Below are 21,508 nucleotides of genomic sequence, written 5' to 3'. Positions count from 1 at the left end.
AACCGTCGTTGATCGTGGTTTGACAGGGAATATAAATAGTGCAGCACACGCGACAGGAAGCACGACGTTTCTAGCACGACTTAATCGGTCAACGCTGTTTGCGGCACGTTTTCACACGCCGGCTTATTTTCATTTCTTTGAAGATGAGCTTGCCGACTTTTAATTTAAACGCGAGAACGGTATGTATCATTTGAAGTCGCTTTTGTTTATTACTAGGCTTCGATTCGTACTGCCGCGTGCGTGCTAGCATGCTAGCCGGCAGGTGCAGCACGCCTTCTTTGTCTTATTTAGACAAAAGTGCGGTATCTTTTGGTTCATAATATTTTAGGGTCTTTATTAGTCGCGTGCTATGGTAGATGATAAGAACACAAGGAACGTTTTTAGTTGGTTGTAGAGTAGATGTCAATCATAAACCTACTTAAAGGTGCACATGGGACAACTCATTCGTTCTATGTTTACTTGAAAAGTTAATGTGACTTTTGAATGTCCAACTATTGAATGTTTCATTGCCTTTTCCATTACTTACTGTTCTTTAGTTACCTGGGAGGTGAGCCAGGTTGTCATGGTGATACTGCTGGAATGGCAGCGGGCAGCAGCAGCAGCAGCGGCGGACCTTGGAAGGAGCGGCGCCGTAGCAATGCCTGGTGAAGACGCCGGTTCGGGGGCTCTTGCCTCCCCACCGGTGGGGTATTTGGGAAAAGTCAGTGTGAGCTCTTGGTTGCTCTCCTCTCAACTTGCTTGTCACCTGCGCAAAGCTGAATTGTGGTTGACCACCACTGTGATCAACAGTGCCATTCTCAATTATAGTCTGAGAAATCTTGGACTTACACGTGGTTTATGAAACACGTTTAAAGAAGACAGATCAAAAAGACAATACGGAAATCTTTGGTAAAAGGCGAAAGGTTCAATTTTAGCGGAATATGAAAAGTGTGTAATAAAGCACAACTATTTTCCTATGATTATTCTAGAATTTCCAAAAAGGTACCACTCAAAGGTCTTACGAATAACACACTCTTGACCACTAGCATATTGTGTCTTGATCCTCATCTTTTATGAATGAGACCTCTTCAAAAGACTCGAGCTGTTACATTTTTACAAACTTTGAATACCTTTGCATGTGTCATTAAGTCCCGAAATGCTGTGTTGCAAGGTCCAGGAGAGGGCAGCGTCTCTAGATCAATGCCCGTGGTGCGCGTCCAAAGGTCGCCGCTCTTCCCTGCGCCTGTACCGCCTCAACCTGCACGAATCAATCCCGCTGTGCGTTGAGCCTCAGGTCAGCCGCCGGCCGCTCCGTCGACGCTTTGCTCGCAGAATTACACCGCGTCTGCCAAGGTGGCAACATGTTAGCTGCTAATCCTGTTTGGGCTCCTCTCCACAGTGCCTCTTTCCTCTGGTCGGCCGTCCTCTGGAGGATGTTTTGTCGAGTTTGATCCCGTCGGACACGACAGCCGGCAACAGGAAGAGAAAGACTTTGTCAAACAAAGACGACTGCGAGGAAGTCAAAGCCAAGCGTCTGCGCTCCCGCCAGTCATATGCACGAAGCTCGCTTCAAAATGGCCACTGTAGCGAGCTGTCATCCCCCCAAGGCTGCCTTCCTTATCAGGCACCCGCCTCTGGATGTGAATACCGGCCGCCAGAGGACGAGCCTTCTTCTTCGTTGAACTTGACGCCACCGACAGATGAGGACAATGGCGACTTGGAATCGTCCGACCGGGCTCCCGAGGGACCGGCTGACGCTCCCAAAGAATCAGTTGCCTCTCCAGGGGAACCTGTCGACGCCCGCGTGGAAGCCGTCAGCTCTCCCGGAGGATGTGTCGACATGACGGCGGAAACTGGCGAGGAATCCGTCGACGAACTTGTCGGTGCGGCGGGGAAGCCCCAAAGCGGCACGCCGGGGCATCTCTTCTGGAAGAATGCTCACAACCTGTGCTGGCTGGACGTCCTGCTTGTGGTACTGGTCAACTGCCAGAGCCTGAGGAGGCGCAAAGCCCAGCACGAGCCTCAGCGTGCCGCCATCTGGCGCCTCATGAACGGCTATGACGGCGCGTGGCGCGCCCTCCAAGCGGAAAGCGGTGAGTGATGGTGCCGGAAGATGCGTCAGCTGAGAATGAAACTTTTTGCCCAAAGGGACTCGTTTCACATCTCTCTCTGCACGTAGATGGTGAAGCGAGAGCGCGGTGCCGTGCCGACGAGCGTCTGCAGAGCCTCAGGGCGGCTGTCTTTGAGTCGTTGCAGCCGCGCCTGCACTGCCAACTCGGTAAGCGCCCGCCTTCGTTTTGGAGCCGTCAGGAAATGTCACTACATCCTCACCTGCTGTTTTGCACAGGCCAGGAGGAAAGTCCCGTGTTCGCTCTGCCCCTCCTGCTGGCGGCCGACTCGTGGGCGGAGCCTCTCTTTCGGACCACCTTTCGCTGGGAGTTTGAGTGCGCAGAGTGCAAGACGGTTACTAGGGAAAGGTCAGTTCAGGTTCCCCCCGAGCGACATCATTGTCATGTTGTTCATGTCATTTTCTTAATGGGTCATCTGAAGATTGAAAAAAAAAAATTAACATTTAACAGTATTTCACTCGTTTTAGAGTCACCAAAACGCTCACCACGTTCACCGAGTTGGTGCCGGATTGGCACCCGTTGCGCGCCACCCACTTGGGGCCGTGCAACGCCTGCGGCGCCCGCCATCAGCGCAGGACCATGAAGCTGGAACGGTAAGTGCTTAAATCTGCGCGATTTTTTTATTTATTTTTGCTGACCTGTAGTCATGTTTCGCTGCCGCAGGGTGGCTGCAGTGTTGGCGCTGCACTTTGTGGAGGGCGTGCCGCACAGCGACGTGGACGCGCTCACCTTTAACCTGGAGGGCCGCACGCACACCGTCACGGCGCTCATCCAGTATGATCAGCGGGCCGAGCATTTTGTGGCCTGGACGCGCACACCCGACGGTAAGCAGACAAGGCCATTTCTGTATGACGCAGGTTTTTTTTTTTTGTGTCCTCTTGGAGTCACCCTCCTTGGATCTAAAGTTGAGCTTGCTATCGTTTGAACTTGGCCCCTTCGTTCTCTTGTTCTTCTTGTCCACGCGGCCTTCAGGCTCCTGGCTCGAGTTTGATGACTTGAAGCACCCGCAGAGCGTGCTCCATGCCAAGCTGCCCGTTCCCGCTCAAGAAATGCACATTCTCTTTTGGGAAGCGGAGGACGATTCTGCCGGCTCGGAAGCGTGCTCGCCGTCCAGTACGCGGCCGGATTCCCCGCCTTCCCAAAGCCTAGTCCTGGACCAGAACGCCTCGATGTTGGGGGATTGCGGCGACGTGTCCATCGGCTCCGCCACGCTGCTAAGTGCCTTCAACGGGCTGTCCCACGATGACATCGTCACGCTCACCCTGACAGAGGTGGGTTGGAAAACTTCTTATGCTGAGCCACAGTATGTGAGAACTCGCTGATCCGAGTGTTCACAAGATTTCCGCTTGCAGGTCGGAGCCGACACGCTGACGGATCACCAAGCACTTCTGGACTGCATGCCGGATAGCTCCGAAGACCCTCCGCAATTGATCCAGTCTAGCGACCCCACAGACAAAGATCCCGACTATGACCCCGCTTTGAAAGAAGCTCCGAGGAGAAGCAGCAGGATCTCCAAAGTCAAACCTAAACGCGACAAAAAGAAGGCTAAGACCAACACGGCGCCACCACAGGAAGCAAACGATCGAGATAGCTGCCCAGCTCAAGATGGCACGCTGATCCAAGCCAGCCGCGCACCCGCTGAAGCCTCCGACCCGCCGCATCAAATCGTCCAGAGGGCCTCGCCCGAATCCTCCACTGGGCCACGGTCACCACCTTTGAACTACAACTCCCGCTGGTCCTTCCTGATCAGCCAACATCTTGCCAATCAGAAGCCAAGCACCAGCAAGCCCCCTCCTGCACCTGTCCCTCGTGTGAAATCCCTTCCCAGTCATTCCACACCCACTCCCGCCAGGAGGCCGCCCGCTCCCAAACCTCAGCCGCTACGTACAGAGGACAGCGACGGGCATCCCCTGAAGGCCGCCGAGACGTTTGGCGCGTTCGGTGCCGCCGTCCGATCCCCGCCGCCATCGTCTCCAAAGAAGAGTTGGCATAGTCAAAGCCAGACTCTGGCCCCTCGTCCGCTCGCCATCCTTAGCGACACGGAAGCGCTGCGGTACAAGCTGCTGAAGAAGCTGAAGGCCAAGAAGAAGAAACTGGCCAAGCTCAATCAGCTGCTGGCGCACGCGCCCGACAGCGCGGCGCCTTTTAGCATCAGCTCGTCCGCCACGCGCACCACCGCCTTGCCGGCCGACCTGCCGCTTCCCTCGCCTGACAGTTCGGGCTTTCTGGACGTGCTGGCCTGCTGCCAAGATGGGACTCCCAATACCCCACAGCCGCCGGTGCAAGCTGAAAATTTCCTGGACGAGCTGCTGGCGATGACGCCGGTGGCGACGGAGGCTCAGCAAGCGATGGAGGATGAGACCCTCAGAGAACTGGAACTTTTACTCTCATAGGATAGGAACACCCGAAAATGCTCTGGATCCTTTCTAGTTCATAGAAACTAAGGAATACAATTATTTAGGCTACTCGTTTGCTATACATTGTGCTACTTTGTACGACCACTTGGGGGCAGTATAAGGCAGGTTTATGATGGTGTAAGCCACGGGTATTAGTCATTATTTGTAGAGGATAACAAATATTCATTCATGTGTGTCGCTCCAGCATTTGACATTTTATTCATATTCTGCCAAAATAGCTTGCGGCTGGTTAGTGTATTAAATGTTAATTTATTTTGTGAAGCACTTCCGAGTATTTCTTTCATAGGTGAGGAAATTATGATTGCAATTTGAAATGGTTAATTCGTGTCTATAAAAGCAGCTCTATCCTGATGTAATTTGGCTGAATAAAGTACACGAACGTTTACACTCCGTAATATGTTAACAACTCACCTCAATCAGAGCAGTGTTGGCAGCACGTCGCCTTTCTTTGGAGGCAGCTGTTCCACCTGTTTGTTAAGAGGTATCATTGTAACATGCAAAAATAAAATTACAATTCTGTTTGTTATAAATTAAGACACCCCCCCCCACACACACACACATACACATGCAACCACCACCTCCAAATAAAACTGCAAATTCAACCAATTTTCTTTTTGTGAAAACATTTTAATATTTCCCAAATGTTAGTGTCTGTCCAGCCTAGTAACTGTGTTGCGCGTGTATTTTCGATTGCCTCGCAACGTGTTCGTTGTTTGTGCTTTTTTTTGTTTTGCTTACCAGAGTGTGTTTTTGTATTTCTCCCAAACGCCACGCCTACGTCAGCGCTGATTGGCTCTGTTCCTCAACACTCTCCTACATCGACGCCGATTGGCTGGCAAAGGCAAGCCCCGCCTACTGTCGGAACGCCCTTTCCTCCTTCACCCGAACCGGGAAAGTCATTTGTTCTTTAAAGTGGCAAACGCAAACAAGCGTGAGCTGTCCAGCGTCCATCACGCTCACAAGCACAAACAAAGACCCTTTTGATTTCACCACTTTTTAGCTAAGAAATTAATCCTTTGTGATTGTACTAAGTGAGGCAGGTTGTTTTTTTCTGCGGATCGACGCCTTCATGTGCTGGTAGGATGCCTATGGATGGAACAGGTGGCATTCACTTGTAACAACACGCCATATTCGGGAACCGTCTAATTGCCCTACGAGGAGCCCAGGAAGTAGCCGGGGACGAGTGAGCGGCAAACAGTCATGCCGGTGGCCGAGTGTGAGGTGCTGCTGCCGGAGGGCGAGCCTGACGACGGCGACCTGCTGCCGGCGGCGGCGGCCACGCTGTGCAGCAGCCCCGCCGCCGACATCCTCAAGAAGTTCTACCACACCAAGCGGGTGGGCAACTACCTGATCGGCAGGAAGCTTGGCGAGGGTTCCTTCGCCAAAGTCAGAGAGGGGCTGCACGCGCTCACCGGGGAAAAGGTAACACACGCCTCCCATTTCGACCGCACCGACACCCAATAGAACTTGATAAACTGATTCGGAATAGTAAGATTAAAAGAAAAAAAGATGACTAATGTCTATAGGACCAAATTCTCTCGCCAAAAAGTTTCGATTTCTTCCCAAGATTCTGACTTCAATCTTACGGTATTGCGCTTGAGATTTTGGGGAAACTTTTTTCTTCTTGGAAAAAAAAAAAAGCCGAATTTTCTAACATATTTCATTATGGGGAGATTAAATGAAATCTGACTTGATGACATCACTTTTTGTCCACCCTAAAAAAAGAACAGCCAATTCTCAGAATTGTAATTGAGCTCACTAGAGTAAGCATAACTCATGTTTTACTACGCTAGTTATTCCTAGATGACACTATTCTATTCCCCAAATCCACAGGTCTATTGTTAGTCGTATGCCGGTTGATGACCTCACGGCCGCTGACGTTTGTTGTTTTGACAACATTGCGCGTTTCTTCTCGCTCCTTTGTGTGCGCGTGCGTCGCATGGCAAACGGGAGGGGAGGGGCGGGGCGTTGAGATGTGCGTGTATGTGTGATTAATGGACCTGATCAAGATTCTGCTGAAGGCCACTCGCTGACTTTCCTTTGTCTGGGACGCGTGGACACGTCAACAGGCGTGAAGGACAGTCCTTCACTTGCCTTTGTCGGTGCCCTCAACACTTCAACTGATTTATTGGCAATTACTTGATTGTATTATTTGGAATTTAGGAATGCTACAAGTTGGTGGTTTTTCTTCTTCTTCACAAAGAGATCAAATGTCCTTTTTGAGAGGAAAAGAAACTTGGAATCGCACAAGAATGACCCAACTCAAAATCTTTACATTCTAGATTGGTCGTATTGACATAAAGTGGTATTATGCCAATATTTGGGTAGAAAAAAAAGTTAAGTTAAAAATTAAAAAAAATAATGAAATTAAAAATGTATTAGAAATTGTGTTCCCTATGTAAAAAATTCTTTTTTAACACCCCAACAAATTTATAAAAATGGGTTTTGAATCATTTGTCATTATTTTTTATTTATTTATTTAGTTTATTATTATTTTTATTTATGTGTTTAGTTATTCATTTCTTTTTCTCCCCCAAATGTAAATGATACTTTTTTCAGGACCAGTCATCTTGCAAGACGATTTGAAATTCCTATTTCAGTGCGATTATTACCGTCCTACGGCATTTCTTGTCTCTCTCTATTGTGCGCCGCCACGCAATCCATCAACGTCAGGGGAACGCGTTGTCGAAGAGCCGCTCGCTCACCTCGTGGAGCTCGCTGCTCTCTTTGTCTCGGATGATGCAAACGGATGCAATGGCGAGGCGAGACAAGCCGCGAGGGGAGGGGAGGGCGCGGACGGGAGGGCGGGGCAGAGGGTTTATTGTCGCTGGTAGCATCCCTGGAAAGTGCACATTTAACAGCACGCGTGGAGAAAAGTGAGGCGTTCACGTTTTGGAGGTCTGTCGTGTAACCCACTTTCGTGTTTTGCCCCCACCCCCACCCCTTTTTTTTTTCTGTCTGAGGGGAGCCCAGTAAACAAGTGAACCCCACCCCTCAAAAGCCCCCTGGCCGGCAGGCTGGGAACCCCCCACCCACACGACTGAAAATAAGCCCCACGCTATCCATTCAACGCATTGCTATTGTAATACGCACCACCTTGCTATTTACAAATGAACACAAAAGGAATACAATCCATCAAATGAAAGAAAAGAAATCCACAACGTGAGCTAAATTGACGCTTGGTGGGATCACCTGTCACCACTGATTCATCACAACCACCACTTGGCTCAACTAAAATAAATCGAACAACTGGAAATAGTCCAGATTTTTTAAAAAATCCACAGCAGGCACAATTACATGTTTAAAATGTTCTTGATAAAGGCCATCTTGCACAACACAAAGACCCGACATGAAGACCTAATCCACCAAATCAGACTCTAGTATTCAATTGATGCAATTAAGCGCTTGTGTGCACAATGGGAACAAAAAACACATTTAAGGAACAATCCCCCAAATCTACGCCTTTTGCCAATCAAGCGGAAGTGGAAGAACGCCAAGAACTGCGCTACTCAAATTCCATTTGGAGGTGCGCAAAGACGGAAAGGACAAACAGCCCAAGGGCGGCGCGTCCGCTCGCCGACGTCATTAACGAAAGAGTGATTTGCGAGCGGTCGGGACCCGAGTCGTGTTCTTGAACCCGCGTCTAGACGGGGAGGAACGACGGCGGGCGGAATGTTAACGACGCTTTGCGACGATGTCCTCCGGGACGTTCTGTACTGAAACGTACGTGTTGACCCCCCCCCCATGTCCTCGATGGCTTTCAGTGCCAGCTGCAAAGAAACCCAAAGCAACGTCCTCAGCAGCTGTTCCGCAAGCCACAAGTGCCAATTCCACGGCGAGATGCCAACAGTGGGAAAAAAAATGCCAACGAAACAAGCACGACTAATAAAAGACCCAAGTGAATGCTCGATTCGAATTAGGACCGAAACTTTTATTGTTTTTTTTTCTCAGCTTGCTGACAGTTTTGAGTTACGTTAACGTCTCGGCGCGTCCGACAGGTGGCGGTGAAGGTGATCGACAAGCGCAAGGCCAAGAAGGACTCGTACGTGACCAAGAACCTGCGGCGCGAGGGCCAGATCCAGCAAATGATCCGCCACCCCAACATCACGCAGCTGCTGGACATCCTGGAGACGGAGAACAGTTACTATTTGGTGATGGAGCTCTGCCCCGGCGGGAACCTCATGAACCGCATCTACGACAAGAAGCGGCTGGACGAGCGCCGCACGCAGAAGTACATACGCCAGCTGGTGCTGGCCGTCGAGCACTTGCACAGGGCCGGCGTGGTGCACAGGTGAGGCTTTGGAATTGTCGCCTCTCAGCTTGGGATTGGCATTTACGTCATATGGCTCTTGTGTCGCAGAGACCTGAAGATTGAAAACCTTCTATTGGACGAGCAGGACAACATCAAGCTCATCGGTAAAAAAAAAGGAAATTTCCTTTCGGACTTGGCAAGAAAGCTGAGAAATAACGACCGACCCTTTTCAGATTTCGGGCTAAGCAACTGCGCCGGCATCCTGGGCTATTCGGACCCCTTCAGCACCCAGTGCGGAAGCCCCGCCTACGCTGCGCCGGAACTGCTCTCCAGGAAGAAGTACGGACCCAAAGTGGACGTCTGGTCCATGTGAGTTTCTCGACTCGGGCTCCGTTTCAATGAGAGCGAGCGACGTTTAAGCTGATGTTTTGCCGCCACCCGCAGCGGCGTCAACATGTACGCCATGCTAACGGGCACGCTACCGTTCACCGTGGAGCCCTTCAGCCTGCGCGCCCTGCACCAGAAGATGGTGGACAAGGAGATGAACCCTCTGCCTCCCTCGCTCTCCACAGGTAACCCTTGGGGCTTAAGCCGCTTGCGTAATTCATAAAAGCTTACGACTGCTCGCTCTTGCGCAACACCGACAAGGGTAAGGATGGCTTGACCCGTAAGACGTTTTGCGTCGCCGGGTTATCTGCCCATCCTTTTAATCAAAAAGGCCTTAAGTCTTCCGTTTCATGGCAGGAGTCCAAATAAAGTGGTTGATTTGCCGTTGTGTTCCCAGCCGCCATCTGCCTGCTGAAGAAGCTTCTGGAGCCCGACCCCAACAAGCGTCCCAACATCCACCAAGTGATGGCCGACTCGTGGCTGCAGCTGGCTAACAGAAACACGGGGGCGCCCTACCTCAACAGGTACAGCCGGCGCCGCCGAGGAGGAGGAGCCGCCCCCCCCTCCTGTGTATTTCTCCAGTGCTTCTTTCTGAGCGTCCACTCTTTGATAAAGGATCCACATTGAGGAGATCAACCACACGGTGCTCCTGCACATGACGGAGAAGATGGCCTACAAGCACAGCGAGGTGCTCAGCGCCGTGCTCACCAACCGCGCCTGCCACACCCTGGCTGTCTACTTCCTGCTCAACAAGAAGATGAAGAGGCTTTCCAAAGAGTACCGGGTAAGTCAGCTGGAGAAGCATTCTCAACTGTGGCCTTTCAGAAAATTTGAAGGAATATATTGCGTCCGTCCTCAGGAGATGCAGTTCCAGGAGAAGAAGAAGGGCGACAAGCCCAAGAACGAGTACTTCCAGACGCAGTGGCGCAAGCACGTGGACAAACTGACCATCCCGCCCAAGCAGGCGCCCGTCTACTTGGCCGTGAGCAAAGGGCCCAGCAAGGAGAAGAAGCACCGTACCGGTGAGAGGCTCCGCCCTCCATTTTTGTTTGGGTCTCATCTCGGCACATGTTCTCTGTCCTTTTTCTTTCCTTCCCACACTCGGAGCTAAGTGTTAATGTCGCCGTGCAGGTCTGTTACGCGCTCTGACCGGTGGGCACCGTAACTCGCCGCTGGCGCCGCCGGGCACGGTGGCGTCGTCATCCATGGAGTACCTGGAGATCCAGCCCCTGTTCTCGTCGCACACGCCGCAACAACGCCGCCGCCTGGCCACCATGCCGCCCGTCAATAACGCCGGCGGCGGCGCCAGCCCCGAGCACGGCGTGCCGGCCCCGCCCGCGCCCTCGCCCATCGGCATGCACTCGTTCGGCTCGCTCTCCAAGGCCGAGGGCCTGGACGACGCGCCCGCCTCGCCCTGGTACAAGCTGACCAACGGCACCCTGTCACCGCCCCGCCACGTCTCGGCCTTCCAGCCCGACTCGTCTTACCTGAAGAAGGCCACCGTCCCCAGTCCGCCCGTGCTCATCGTCCACCCCCAACCCAAAAAGAGCGTCTCCGCCGACTGGGGCGGCGGCGGCTTCTTGTCCGACGCCAGCGGAAGCCCGCCCAGCGCGATGGGAAGCCCTCCGGGCTCGGCTTTCAGCCCGCCCAAGTCGGCCTTCAGCCCGCTCAACCCGCCGTCCAACCCGAGCGGAAGCGGCAGCGAGACCGACAGCCCCACGCAGCGCGCCAAGATCCCCTGCGTGGGCGCGGGCCTGGGTTTCAAAAAGAAGACCCAGCTGCAGCCCTTCAGCTTCCGGCCCGAGCAAGTGGTGGAGGAGGTGGTGTCGCCACCGCCCTACCCCATGCAGACTCTACTCTGCGCGTCGGGAGCGCTCAAGACCCTTTGCTGAGACCCTGGACCACCAGCTGGGAACTATAAATAACGGACTTCAAAATGGAACTCAAATGTGACATATGGCTCCCTTAGCAATGACTTCCGAGTTTGACGCTCATCGGTCCAAATCCACGGAAATCGATTAAGAGAAAATGGCCATTCACTTTATGCACTTTTAAGGAAATCTGCTATTTGGATTTATCAGTCTTCAACATTATCCGTCACTTTTTTGGGGGTATCGAAAGCAGCGTCTCATTTTCTTTGAATTAACATTACGCTGCTCGTCTTCCAGTAGCTAAAGCAGCATTTCTTAGAAAGCGCACGACTCGTGGGGGGGTGGGGGGGGCACTCGGGACGACTCTACCTCCACACATGTATCCAGCCAATAAATGACGCGCTTACAAAGTGAGCCGCCACCGACCCATTCGCACCAGCTAACCCGCCTCTTCCCCCGTCCGTCCGTCCGTCCGTCCCTGCTTGGTTTGACGTCCGCTACTTGTTTTCGTGACGTCATTGACGGGAAAACCAAAACGGTGAAGCGCAACCGAATGCCGCTGACCTCACGCTCCCCTAGACGAGCTCCGTAGGTGCCAAGTTTTATTCGTTTTTATGGAGACGGCGATTCCGTCCCGGCTTTTTGTACTAGTTTACGTCCAGCGTTTTCCACATGAATTTACAAACTGTTAAGCAATTTGAAGAGAGTTTGTAGCCAAGCGGATGTGCAAAGGAAAGTCGTGTTGGCAATTTAAATTGGCAAACTAAAATACTGTCAAGAGTCCTTTTTGTGTGCAATAGTCTGAAGCGTTTACGGCGATGACCAAAAAGCAGTATTTGCCAAGATGGGGGAAAAAAAACTGTAAATAAGTTAACTTTGTCCTCCTTCACTTGCCGGATTGTTTTTTTGGGCCTCGGCACTGTTAAGCACCCAAAGGAAACATTGCATGCAATTTTGTCAGTCTGTCGGCAGTCTTTGTACTTTTTTTTAATTTTCAAATTGTGTCTACGTCCAAGTCGATGCCGACTTGGGCGAAGACTTTTGTAAGATTTTGTAACTTTTGTTGGTTTGTCAAGAGATTTTTATGCTGTATAAAGTTGTTTCAAATATTTCTATTCAATTGCAATTGTGGCATGTTTCCTTTGCAAAACAAGGGGCTCTCCGGGGGGTCGCCCCTATTTCACAACCCCCCCGAAATAGGATTTGGTGTCATAAACACAAACTGTAGACATTAATCCATTCAGCTGCGTTCCCCGTAAACCTCTTTGGGTCAACACGGGCCAAACCAGACACATTGGGGTGGGGGGGCAAGGGGTGTGGTATGTCACCCACCAGTCAACACATGGCACAGATGACACAAACAGTCGGTTTGTTTTTAAGCGGATAAAGCGCGACAGGCTCCGGCTGGGGGCTTTTGTTTGTGTGGAAGTGGCAACAAAGAGAGAAAAAAAAGTTTGGACTCAGCGGTTAAAAAATGAGACTAGATGTGAAAAGATAAGATTACAAAGCGATGTGCTGACTCTTCGAGATCCACATTGCAAGTGTTGAGTGACAAGACGCGCAAACGGCGAAGACAACAAGACAGGCAACGCGCACGCGTAGCTAGGCAACCGGCCCGCAGCTAAGCTAGCAGCTAGCATTATGCAAAACCCAAACGATTAATGGGAGACCGTGGAAAAAGTCGGGTGTCTTACCGGCTGTTTGTCCGCTCTTAGGAGAAGTTTTCAACTTGACGACGACGAGGCGTCTTCCCGTTTGCTGCTAATTATTACTTTCCATCGGTTTCACCTGCCAGTTTCAGTGCGACGTTTTGTCCTTTCGATGTCCCGTAGTTCCGCCGCCATTTTTGTAGTTCTTTGAAAAGTGCAGCACTTTGACTTGAGGAGAAAATCGCAACGTTTTGAAAGACGGCTAAATTGATTCTTTTCAACTTCAATTAAGTCTTTTGTGGACAGCCCAGCCTCCTTCTTACCCTTACATTTTATGCTACATTTTTAAGTATTTGGTTAATTATTATCATTTAAAGCTATTGTCTTATATTATTCATTTCATAGTTTAGGTTAATAGGTTATTTTTGTTTTATACTTTAGATCACTGCTGAACCAAAGATCGGATTGACACACGTAAAAACACTGACGCATAGATACAATCAGTGATAAACATAATGTAGCTCTACCCACATATGATCCCAAATGATTTTATTCACACACAGAGATGCAGATACACGCATATATTTATACACACGCGCACAAACAAAGACAGATTCCAACGCAGACACACACACAGGTAAGCACAAGGCGGGCTGGGTTGGCCAAACGAGCCGATGTTTGCAAATGACGCCTTGGAGCGGTCGGAAAGAAGTTAAGCTTATTTGCAATTAATGCGTGCACACACGCATGCACATACGCACTATGAGATGGTGATTAGTGTAAACCGTATTTGGGCTTATCAAGGGATGGACACTTTCTTCTTTTCAACAAAAACAAAAACAACGCCGACAGATGTTTTCAAAAAGCTTCGACTTAGATTGTACGACAATATTGACCACAACTAATATTTGTATTTGATGCCTCAGCTATTGAACTTTGTTGTAAAACAAACCCAGAAAATGTGTTGAATTACAGACATAAAATCATGAAATCAATAATTGGTTATTGTTAAATAGAAATGCGATAAACCCTTGTATTCATTTTGATGAAACCATCTGTTTTTGTTTGCTTCGCCAAAATCATCCCTGTCAAGCAACGTAGCGCTTCTGCCGGCTTTTGGGTGTGGCTGCTCCTGCTGTTGTTTTTTCTGCACACAGCATGTTGTTGACTTGAATGGGACTAAAAGTGCCACCATCACCTTTTCATTTCTTCGTGTGCCGTCAAAATTTAAGGGATTTTATTTGACTACTTGTCAAACAGGTGCCAAACCCCTTGAGATGTTTTTTTTCCCCCTGCTCCCCCAGAAAAGTCATGAAAGAGATGCTGAGAGCCAATCAGGCGCCGGTGTCTGCGGCAACAGCTGGAGCCGCCATTGGTCGGCAGCAGCAGGCAGGAGGCCATGCGATTGGCTGACGGAGGCTTCATAGCTTCCATGGCAACATAGGAAGCGGAGAGGAGATGCTGTCTCTGCCTGTATTATTCATTGGGGGGGGGGGGGGGGGACGGGGCAAGGGGGTCTTGACGACCCAGATGATTGGTCCAGGCCCCAACTGGTGCAATCAAGGCAGCAAGCTGTGCAATGCGTGCAAAGTGCGAGCGGGTACTAGGACCTCACCTTCTCAAATATGGGGAGGGGGATAACAGAAAAGAGAGGAGTAACTTTTTTTTTTGTGGTCACACCCAAAATGTCTGGTATCACCTCACATAATGACATCATCCTGAAGAGGCAACGGGCCAGCCGGCGTAGCGCCTGTTGCCCCAGCAACCGCTGCAAGGGTAAGGCACGCCGGTTGGACGTGGCGGCGGCAGCATTGCGGGATGGGCAGGCGAGGGGAAGGTTGACGGCTGTCTAGCGAGCCTCGCTAGACACATTACGGCTCCGCCTGCGTCCTCCTATCGACGCCCGCCAAGACCCCGAAAGCAAAAGTCCATCCGGCCCCAAGCAGATAAGCGCAACGGACTCGCGGGGATTATCCGGATCACTTAAAAATGCTTAACACTGTTTTTCTCCACTAATGACAACAACAAAAGGGAGGGGGCGGAGCTTTTTGACACATTTGCATGTGGTTGCTAACCAAAACAGCAGCCACAAAAAACAGACTCACGTCCAAGGAAAGCTCAGAGTGCAGGTTGTAAACCCGCACAGCCTCTTACGCGTCCACACATGTTCACCCTGATTTGTCCCAATCCGTCTTAAATTCAAACACCCGACGATTCCTTCAAGTCCGACAATCGTTTTATTTTGAAATGGGGCCCAGGGGCAAAAACTTTGGTGACCGCAGGTATATATATATAAGACAAAAGACACTTTATTTGCTTAACAACTGAATAACAAACACAAAGCAACCAAAACACAAGCTCTCATGATGAAAACGTGTACGCACAAACATGCACGCTGGAGAAGAAAATACACCTCAAAGGAGGTCCGATGTGCTGACGAACGCGATTTGCCCTCCAGGAGGAGGAGGAGGAGGAGAGCGGGCGTGCTTTTGGGCTTGCCACGCGCTCAGGCCTTGTCCTGAGCAGCGCTTTGCAGCTCCTCCACATGCCGCGCCATGGAAACAACCATCATCTTCATCTGCGGGGGGAGTCAGGTGGGAAATTAAAAGAAGCAGCAAGAAAGGCAGCAAGGTCAATTTTAGAATGGGAGGCAGACACATGCTCAGCCATCGCACGCTAAAGAGGTGTCATGTCAGGGCTGCCTTCCCACAAAAGGACAATGTGGCTCGTCAACACTCTGGCCACTTGATTAGGTACAGCTCCTCATCGAAACCATGAGCAATTCATTTCCTGTCCGCATGTCCAAGCTGAGCACATGCACAACATGTTTTTCTCCTGCTCAGCCTTTTGTCTCCCCGCTGGAAGAAGGCTCGACCACGGCGCCCCCTACAGGCCAATCCAAGTACTGATTTCCCCAGCAAACAAAGGCCATAAAAAGGTAAACACCCTGCGGACTCAATTTTTGCGGGGTACGGTTATTATGAGATTAAAATAAAAAACGAGGGGGAAAAATGCAGATGTGATGAGCGTGTGTTGAGATGAGCTCATTTTTATCTTTTTCTTTTGTGGCAAAGCTCAGTGGTAAGTTTCCCCAAACCGGAGTGATGTCATCATCAACAAACGATGCCATGACACCATTTTTGTCAAGTCCGACTCAGGCGTGGTCAAGCTGGAGCAATCCACATTTGTTTTTGTCTTTGTTGTTACCTCAGTCAGCAATTGCTCAACCTGGCTTCTGTACTCGAGGGTCACCAGCTGCTCTTTGGGGCCCTCTGCTGACAACTTCTGGCTTGCCGAGCCCAGCAGGTAACTGCAAAGATTACACTTTTTTTTTTGTTTTCAGCTGTCACATTTATACAGTGTGTGACAATTTGCAGTCATAGCCCAGCAAATCTGCATGCAGGCCAAATTCAAGGCAACTTGCCTGTCAATGCGGGCCACGTTCAAGCAGAAGGTGTATCTCTTGTGGTCCAACTTCTTGGGCGTAGACCTATAGATCATCCCGAGAACTGTGCGGCATCCCACACACAACAAATCCACGATCAGACTGGTGTGGGGGGGAAAAAAAAATTGACAGGTCTCAGCTCAGCTGGGCCAATTGGTCGGTTTCTGGCATGTGGAAGGAAGCTGGATTATTTTGGAACAAGCCATGCAAGCCTGAGATTCCAACCTCAGAAACGTGAGCTAGACTTGCCAACCACATGAATATGCTATACTGACTCCAACGTGTCTTACCAAAGACAACCTTTGCTGGATTCATGCAGACGAGTCTCCTTAGTGACCAGGACGTTGTTGGTGACTCCTGAAAATCAAAACAAACAAGCATGGCGTCAAATGGGGACACTATGGAATCATTCATGGTGGTGCTGATGAATGTTCTATTTGGTCCCTAATCGTGGGCGTAGATGGGAACAAGGACACCAAACTGCGCCATGTAAGATAATAAAAACCTTTGGTTAGAAAAGAAAAAGTGTTGCCCTGCCATTGGGACAGGTACGAGCCAGTGACGTCATTTATTTACTTCAGAGTCAGAGTCAGCTTTATTGTCAATTCCTTCATGCCAAGACACACAAAGAAATCGAGTCGAAGTTGTGTAAAAGACAACAACAACAAAAAAAAACTTACGCTTGAGCTGAATGTGAGTTTGTCCATCTTGGCTGATGTCCCACGACAAGGAATCCCCGACGGGCAACTTGCATTTGATGCAGATGAACACCACCGGACCGTCGTCGTCGTCGTCCTCTTCTTTAGTCACCGTTACATTGGGACGAAACAGCCTGTCCTCGACGACGCTGGAGTCCACGCTGAACGTTTGAAACGTATCGTTGAGACTTTTCATGCCGTCTGTGGGTTGTTTAGCCCGCGCCGCCATTTCTGTTTCCGTTTGAATCTTCGCGGCGCACGCGAGGATAGCGACCGGAAAAGAGATAGTTCACCACCCTTTAATTTCCATCTCGGGTGAACGTGGCGGCCTAGGGACAAACATCTTCAAATGTAGTTAAAACGGGTGGAATAATATTAGTTTACTTGTTTATTGATAGTTTTTCCTTCCTACTTTGAAATTGTCTCTTTCTAAGCGAGCGGATTTTGGGTAGGGGGTGTAATTCTCTTGAACTAGTATTTCTTTGTATCGTAAAATTGCGGAAGGCGGAAACTGATTTTTTTTCGTTTTTAATTAATAGTTTATAATGTGTATAAACTTTATTGTATTGACTTTAGTGCATTAATATACAATTAAATTGATTTATAAATCACGTGTTTAATTCACACAAGTCCTTACAGCATTTGCGTATGAAAAAAGGTTTCTGTCGTCTGATTGGGCAACAACCCGGAAATTTGCAATAACAACACGGAAGCGTTAAGAATAACAAACGTCGAGCGCGCAATTGAAAAGCAACGCGGAGCTCTTGTTGACATCTGCACATACTTGACTTCTTCAGCCATGTCGGAAAAGCTCCAGAGGGTAAAGAGCATCGTGTGGCTTCAAGTTCCCGTCGTTGCATTGGTTGGCGTGCTCATGCCGTAACTTTGTTTAGGTGAACCGCTGGCTGGCGGCGGTATTCGGCGATGAGGCGGTTCCGCAGTTCGAGGTGACCGCTCGGACGGTGGACATTTTGGACCAGCTCGCCGAATCCAGCGAAGCTCGATGCTTACACGCTAGCCTGCTCGCCGAAGACCTTAATCAAAAGGCGGCCGAGTACCAGGCAGACGGTGAGGCAGAAGCCACAACAGTGGAACCCTGATTCAAGTCGACCAAGCTCAACTAAATTAATTTGATGTTCACTGTGTTCCTCCAGCCGCTCACCTCCAAGCTATTCTGCGTGAAGATTTGGGCGTGTCGCTCGCCAGCCTGCCCAAATCCTGCAGGGACTACTTATCTTCTCTGGTGGACAGCGCCGTGGTGCTGGCGGTACGAGACACGTCATTCTGCAGGTATGCATCGTGGTTACGCCTGCCTGAATGATCCCCCTGCTTGTGGATGCTACATCAGTGTGCTAGCCGCTTAGAGGTGACGCTGTGCTCCACAGTTTGACGCTGGCGCTGAACCGGCTGACCGATGAGCTTCTGGACGAAGAGAAGTCCGAAACCAAGTTGGACCGGGAGCTCCTCAACCTCAGGAAGAAGCTGAGCGCCGTCTTGGTGCTCAGAGGACAACTGCAGGAGTATGCAAGCTCTTTGTGTTCCTACACATCTTCTGAGAGAATAGGACTTTTATTTTTAAAGTTTTTAAGTTTCCACTCATCCCTTCCGCAGGGACGTGAGCAAAATGCATCAGGAACAAATGGTGGCGAGCGCCATCACCGAGGAGCGCCAGCTCAACATGGACTTCATCAAAGCCAAGACAGAAGAAATCCAGCACAGACGGGAGGCCCAAGAGGTCGGAAACTCGCATTTCAAAAGAATAAGATGCGCTATTTTTTTCAATTTGAGAAAGTTATGCTTTATGCTGCGTCACCAAATTCTCGTGTTATCGATTTGGTCAGGCCCGGCTGGTTGCCAGGAATATGAAGGAGTCGCTCAGCCATCAAGCTTTAGTGCAACTCTCAGCGGTGAGCCCAAGTGACATCATCAAACTTTGCAGATGTTTGTCTCACTCCTGTTGTCTTGCCCCGAGTAGGAAGTGACCGAGCTACAAGCCCAAATCAAAGACCTGAAGAAGGAACTGCAGCCTTTCATGGACCTCAGCCCGGTTAGTTTGGCTTCCAACTTTTTGAATTTAAACGCCATTCTTTTGTTGGACTTGAATTTTGTTTGCTCAAAATGATTTCTTCTACCGCAGAGCCCGTCTCTCGCTCTAGTCAAAATTGAAGAGGCGAAAAGAGAACTGGTAAGCGCGGGGCTGCAAGGATGTGCTCATTTCAACCCAAATCTGGCTGGGAAACAAAATAATAAAACCAACTTCCTTTTCTAGGCGGCGCTCAACACCCAGCTGGAGAAGTACGTAGACTTCAAGTGATGCTAAGCAATGAGACCTAAAGGAATGTTTTTGTACATATTTGACAAATAAAGCCAAAAAATGGACGTGGCCTTGTGTCCCAATTTGTGTTGCTTGAGCACGTTGCCATCGTCTGTCAGCCTGTTTTTCATTCGCATCGAGCTAGCGGAGGCATTCTCAAAGCAAATCCTGGGCTTCTTTGAAATTCAGCCGTTTATTAACATCCTTCTATTGTCTGTGTGTGTCGTTGGGATTTTTGTCGAGAGGGAGCTGCCGGGCGGACATCGCGAAACATTGGGGGAATAAAAACCATTACCTGGGTCCCCATTTAATGTTGTTCAGGCCTTGAAATTGCCTTTTGAGTGCCTGCCGATCAGACCACTCCGAGTCCATGTAGCTGTCGTCGTCTGCCTCTTCTAATTTCTAAAAGCAACAACGACAAACGTGGACAGTCAACACATTGATGAAGCGCAAACATGTCACACTGTGTCCATCCGAGGTTGTTTGGAGACGCCCGACTCGCCTTGAGCTCCTCCTGCCGTCTGTAGTAGTGCATCATCATCTGCTTGTGCTGCTCACCGCTGACCAGAGGTTCCCTCGCTGGCGCCCCCTGTCCTTTCTGCGGCGGGAACAGCACGACAGCTTCAGAACATGAGAGCACGGAGGCAAAAACAATGCGCACATGGCCGGTCTTACCTTCTGAATTTTGACCACCAGCTTGGTCTTGTCGTTCTTGCCGATGTAGTCCTGCAGCTTCTTGTCCTTCTGCAACTCCTTGGCGGCCCACCACAGCTGGCACTCGGACTCCTCCAGCACCTGCAGCGACGCCTGAGGGAAGAGGAGGCGGGGTCTAAACTCATTTGGCCTTGGTGAAAATGTAATGGGCGTACCCCAAAACCGTCTCACCTGTGTCCCTGACAGGTCTTCACGGTCCTCCAACTCCATTCGGATGGGGTCGTGAGGAGGCAGGCCCATGGGGTACACAATCATGACAGCCCCCCGCAGCTGGGCCAGGGCTTCCTTCACCATCGCCATGGTCATGCACACGTTGACCTCGGCTTGTTTCTTCCAAAGGCCGGCGCGCGGCTGCGTTAGCATCGTGGATCGTTGCCGTTGCAATTCATGAGCAGACTTACTTTGGAGATGAGGGACTTTGCCTCGTCCACCGTTTTAAGTAGCACGGCTTTCATTTTCTCATTGGGAGCTGACGCAAAGAAAACAAGACACCAAGTGAATTACAGCTAGAGAAAAAATAAACACACGGTGGAAGTTGTCCGTCCGCCCACCGTGTCCGTTGCGCCGGCCGACGTCGTCCTTCTTGAAGACGGCGCCACCGCTGGGCACGCACTTGTCCTCCCACTCGTCCTTCAGCTTCAGGTCCACCAGCTGCTCGTCCGTCAGCCCTTGCATGTTGGGCGGCAACGTGATGCCGTGGGCTGCTAACTCCGCCATTTCTGAAACCAGAAGGACCCCCCCCTCCCATTATCAAGCACGCACACACACATAGAAACTTGAATTTTCTTTAAATGTCTTACCTGCACATATTCGGTCGACTTTGAGCCTCCCATTGTAAATGGCGACGATGTCACGCACGAGCACGTCGACAGCATCTTGCACGCCGGCGCTAAACAAGAATTGGCTCTCGTCCCCGCGCTTCACGTGAAGAATAACCATCTTGGAAGACAAGTCTTCCCTTTCTCCCAATAAAAAGTATACACACACACACACACACACAATCACCAATGTTGGCTACACAGCACGCGTTGAGGGGTCAAATGCCACCGGGCAACACAACGTTACCATGGCAACGGACGAAGCTTCCAGAACAAGCAAAAGGCAAAAGTTAAAGCTTTGGATTGCGAGTTTACCATAAAACGGAAGAATGGCAGCCAAACAACTTTCAAAAGCGTTCCTATATCGTCATAAATGTCAAATTCCAACTTAATATCGCAATTGTAAAAGAAAGTCACCCGTATTTACCGGACACATTTAACATCTACAATATAAAAAGTAATTCGAATGGTGCATCGGAATCGTTTTTTAGCTCGTCCTGTGTGGTACATTTGGTTAATTCAGTCAAACTCACCTGTTGCGGTGCCAAACACGAACAAAAAGCCACACTCAGACGTTCACGTTTGTTTACAACTGGTGACTGGCAACTCGTGTTTGGATCGTCTCATTTCCGGTTTGTTCTTCATCGTTCTCGTTAAACACGGCTGGTCGAAATGAGCGGCGCTCATGGACTGCCACCCCGAGGCCAATGGCGGAATTGCAGATTAAATCAATCTAATTTAACGTAAAAGCCAAGACCATTCGGTTTCATTTTTATTGTTTTTTTTATACATACAACATAAATTGCCTTTATACATCAACGTGCATACAGCTTTG

The 21,508-nt window shown here is 50.0% G+C and overlaps 5 protein-coding genes and 1 long non-coding RNA gene across 7 annotated transcripts; 3 read left to right on the top strand and 3 right to left on the bottom strand.

Annotated features, from left to right (window-relative positions):
• The first annotated feature begins 562 nt into the window (after positions 1-562).
• uspl1 (ubiquitin specific peptidase like 1) lies at positions 563-4,910 on the top strand. Its single transcript, XM_061299846.1, has 9 exons — positions 563-700; positions 1,151-1,273; positions 1,379-2,072; positions 2,159-2,257; positions 2,327-2,456; positions 2,576-2,701; positions 2,772-2,932; positions 3,081-3,379; positions 3,461-4,910. The coding sequence occupies exons 1-9, from the start codon at positions 563-565 to the stop codon at positions 4,499-4,501; spliced, it is 2,811 nt and encodes a 936-aa protein (XP_061155830.1). The 3' UTR covers positions 4,502-4,910.
• On the bottom strand, positions 2,392-12,877 carry LOC133168373 (uncharacterized). Its single transcript, XR_009718197.1, has 3 exons — positions 12,730-12,877; positions 4,937-4,992; positions 2,392-2,523 (listed from the first exon to the last, which is right to left on the bottom strand). It is a non-coding gene; the product is annotated as an uncharacterized LOC133168373 (long non-coding RNA).
• On the top strand, positions 5,445-11,374 carry hunk (hormonally up-regulated Neu-associated kinase). Its single transcript, XM_061299854.1, has 9 exons — positions 5,445-5,947; positions 8,524-8,816; positions 8,886-8,941; positions 9,011-9,146; positions 9,222-9,349; positions 9,562-9,688; positions 9,780-9,948; positions 10,024-10,186; positions 10,296-11,374. The coding sequence occupies exons 1-9, from the start codon at positions 5,726-5,728 to the stop codon at positions 11,054-11,056; spliced, it is 2,055 nt and encodes a 684-aa protein (XP_061155838.1). The 5' UTR covers positions 5,445-5,725; the 3' UTR covers positions 11,057-11,374.
• A 2,025-nt stretch (positions 12,878-14,902) lies between the features above and the next one.
• mis18a (MIS18 kinetochore protein A) lies at positions 14,903-17,111 on the bottom strand. Its single transcript, XM_061299882.1, has 5 exons — positions 16,810-17,111; positions 16,420-16,486; positions 16,109-16,231; positions 15,892-15,994; positions 14,903-15,262 (listed from the first exon to the last, which is right to left on the bottom strand). The coding sequence occupies exons 1-5, from the start codon at positions 17,054-17,056 to the stop codon at positions 15,191-15,193; spliced, it is 612 nt and encodes a 203-aa protein (XP_061155866.1). The 5' UTR covers positions 17,057-17,111; the 3' UTR covers positions 14,903-15,190.
• Positions 17,112-17,438: 327 nt separating this feature from the next.
• On the top strand, positions 17,439-19,206 carry haus1 (HAUS augmin-like complex, subunit 1). Its single transcript, XM_061299878.1, has 9 exons — positions 17,439-17,647; positions 17,721-17,895; positions 17,982-18,117; positions 18,213-18,347; positions 18,439-18,562; positions 18,669-18,734; positions 18,803-18,874; positions 18,965-19,012; positions 19,097-19,206. The coding sequence occupies exons 1-9, from the start codon at positions 17,627-17,629 to the stop codon at positions 19,139-19,141; spliced, it is 822 nt and encodes a 273-aa protein (XP_061155862.1). The 5' UTR covers positions 17,439-17,626; the 3' UTR covers positions 19,142-19,206.
• Positions 19,207-19,315: 109 nt separating this feature from the next.
• Positions 19,316-21,338, bottom strand: cfap298 (cilia and flagella associated protein 298). 2 transcript variants are annotated; one of them, XM_061299875.1, is made up of 8 exons: positions 21,207-21,338; positions 20,656-20,813; positions 20,407-20,574; positions 20,257-20,324; positions 20,027-20,185; positions 19,817-19,948; positions 19,644-19,739; positions 19,316-19,543 (listed from the first exon to the last, which is right to left on the bottom strand). In XM_061299875.1, exons 2-8 carry the CDS (start codon positions 20,792-20,794, stop codon positions 19,433-19,435), a joined length of 873 nt encoding a protein of 290 aa, XP_061155859.1. In that variant the 5' UTR covers positions 20,795-20,813; positions 21,207-21,338; the 3' UTR covers positions 19,316-19,432. The 2 variants fall into 2 exon arrangements, with proteins under 2 accessions (XP_061155859.1, XP_061155860.1); XM_061299876.1 differs by having other exon boundaries at positions 20,656-20,817; positions 21,207-21,306.
• Positions 21,339-21,508: the final 170 nt, after the last annotated feature.

The sequence above is a fragment of the Syngnathus typhle genome, linkage group LG15 (assembly GCF_033458585.1).
Source record: "Syngnathus typhle isolate RoL2023-S1 ecotype Sweden linkage group LG15, RoL_Styp_1.0, whole genome shotgun sequence".
Classification (NCBI taxonomy): Eukaryota; Metazoa; Chordata; class Actinopteri; order Syngnathiformes; family Syngnathidae; genus Syngnathus; species Syngnathus typhle.
Note: the sequence above shows the minus strand (reverse complement) of the source record. Positions and strands in the feature narration are given on the sequence as shown.

Bases quoted from the DNA above. Each gene is read 5' to 3' on its own strand.
- hunk (XM_061299854.1), top strand. From the start codon at position 5,726: ATGCCGGTGGCCGAGTGTGAGGTGCTGCTGCCGGAGGGCGAGCCTGAC. The intron at 5,948-8,523 runs GTAACACACGCC...CGCGTCCGACAG, and splicing joins ACGCGCTCACCGGGGAAAAG to GTGGCGGTGAAGGTGATCGA. The intron at 8,817-8,885 runs GTGAGGCTTTGG...CTTGTGTCGCAG, and splicing joins AGGGCCGGCGTGGTGCACAG to AGACCTGAAGATTGAAAACC.
- uspl1 (XM_061299846.1), top strand. From the start codon at position 563: ATGGTGATACTGCTGGAATGGCAGCGGGCAGCAGCAGCAGCAGCGGCG. The intron at 2,933-3,080 runs GTAAGCAGACAA...CGCGGCCTTCAG, and splicing joins CTGGACGCGCACACCCGACG to GCTCCTGGCTCGAGTTTGAT. The intron at 3,380-3,460 runs GTGGGTTGGAAA...TTCCGCTTGCAG, and splicing joins TCACGCTCACCCTGACAGAG to GTCGGAGCCGACACGCTGAC.
- haus1 (XM_061299878.1), top strand. From the start codon at position 17,627: ATGTCGGAAAAGCTCCAGAGG. The intron at 18,348-18,438 runs GTATGCAAGCTC...TCCCTTCCGCAG, and splicing joins CTCAGAGGACAACTGCAGGA to GGACGTGAGCAAAATGCATC. The intron at 18,875-18,964 runs GTTAGTTTGGCT...CTTCTACCGCAG, and splicing joins CTTTCATGGACCTCAGCCCG to AGCCCGTCTCTCGCTCTAGT.
- cfap298 (XM_061299875.1), bottom strand. From the start codon at position 20,794: ATGGTTATTCTTCACGTGAAGCGCGGGGACGAGAGCCAATTCTTGTTT. The intron at 20,325-20,406 runs GTGGGCGGACGG...TCTTTGCGTCAG, and splicing joins CGGCCGGCGCAACGGACACG to CTCCCAATGAGAAAATGAAA. The intron at 19,949-20,026 runs GTGAGACGGTTT...CTCTTCCCTCAG, and splicing joins AAGACCTGTCAGGGACACAG to GCGTCGCTGCAGGTGCTGGA.
- mis18a (XM_061299882.1), bottom strand. From the start codon at position 17,056: ATGGCGGCGCGGGCTAAACAACCCACAGACGGCATGAAAAGTCTCAAC. The intron at 15,995-16,108 runs GCAAGTTGCCTT...TAATCTTTGCAG, and splicing joins AACGTGGCCCGCATTGACAG to TTACCTGCTGGGCTCGGCAA. The intron at 15,263-15,891 runs GTAACAACAAAG...CTCCCCCCGCAG, and splicing joins TTGAGCAATTGCTGACTGAG to ATGAAGATGATGGTTGTTTC.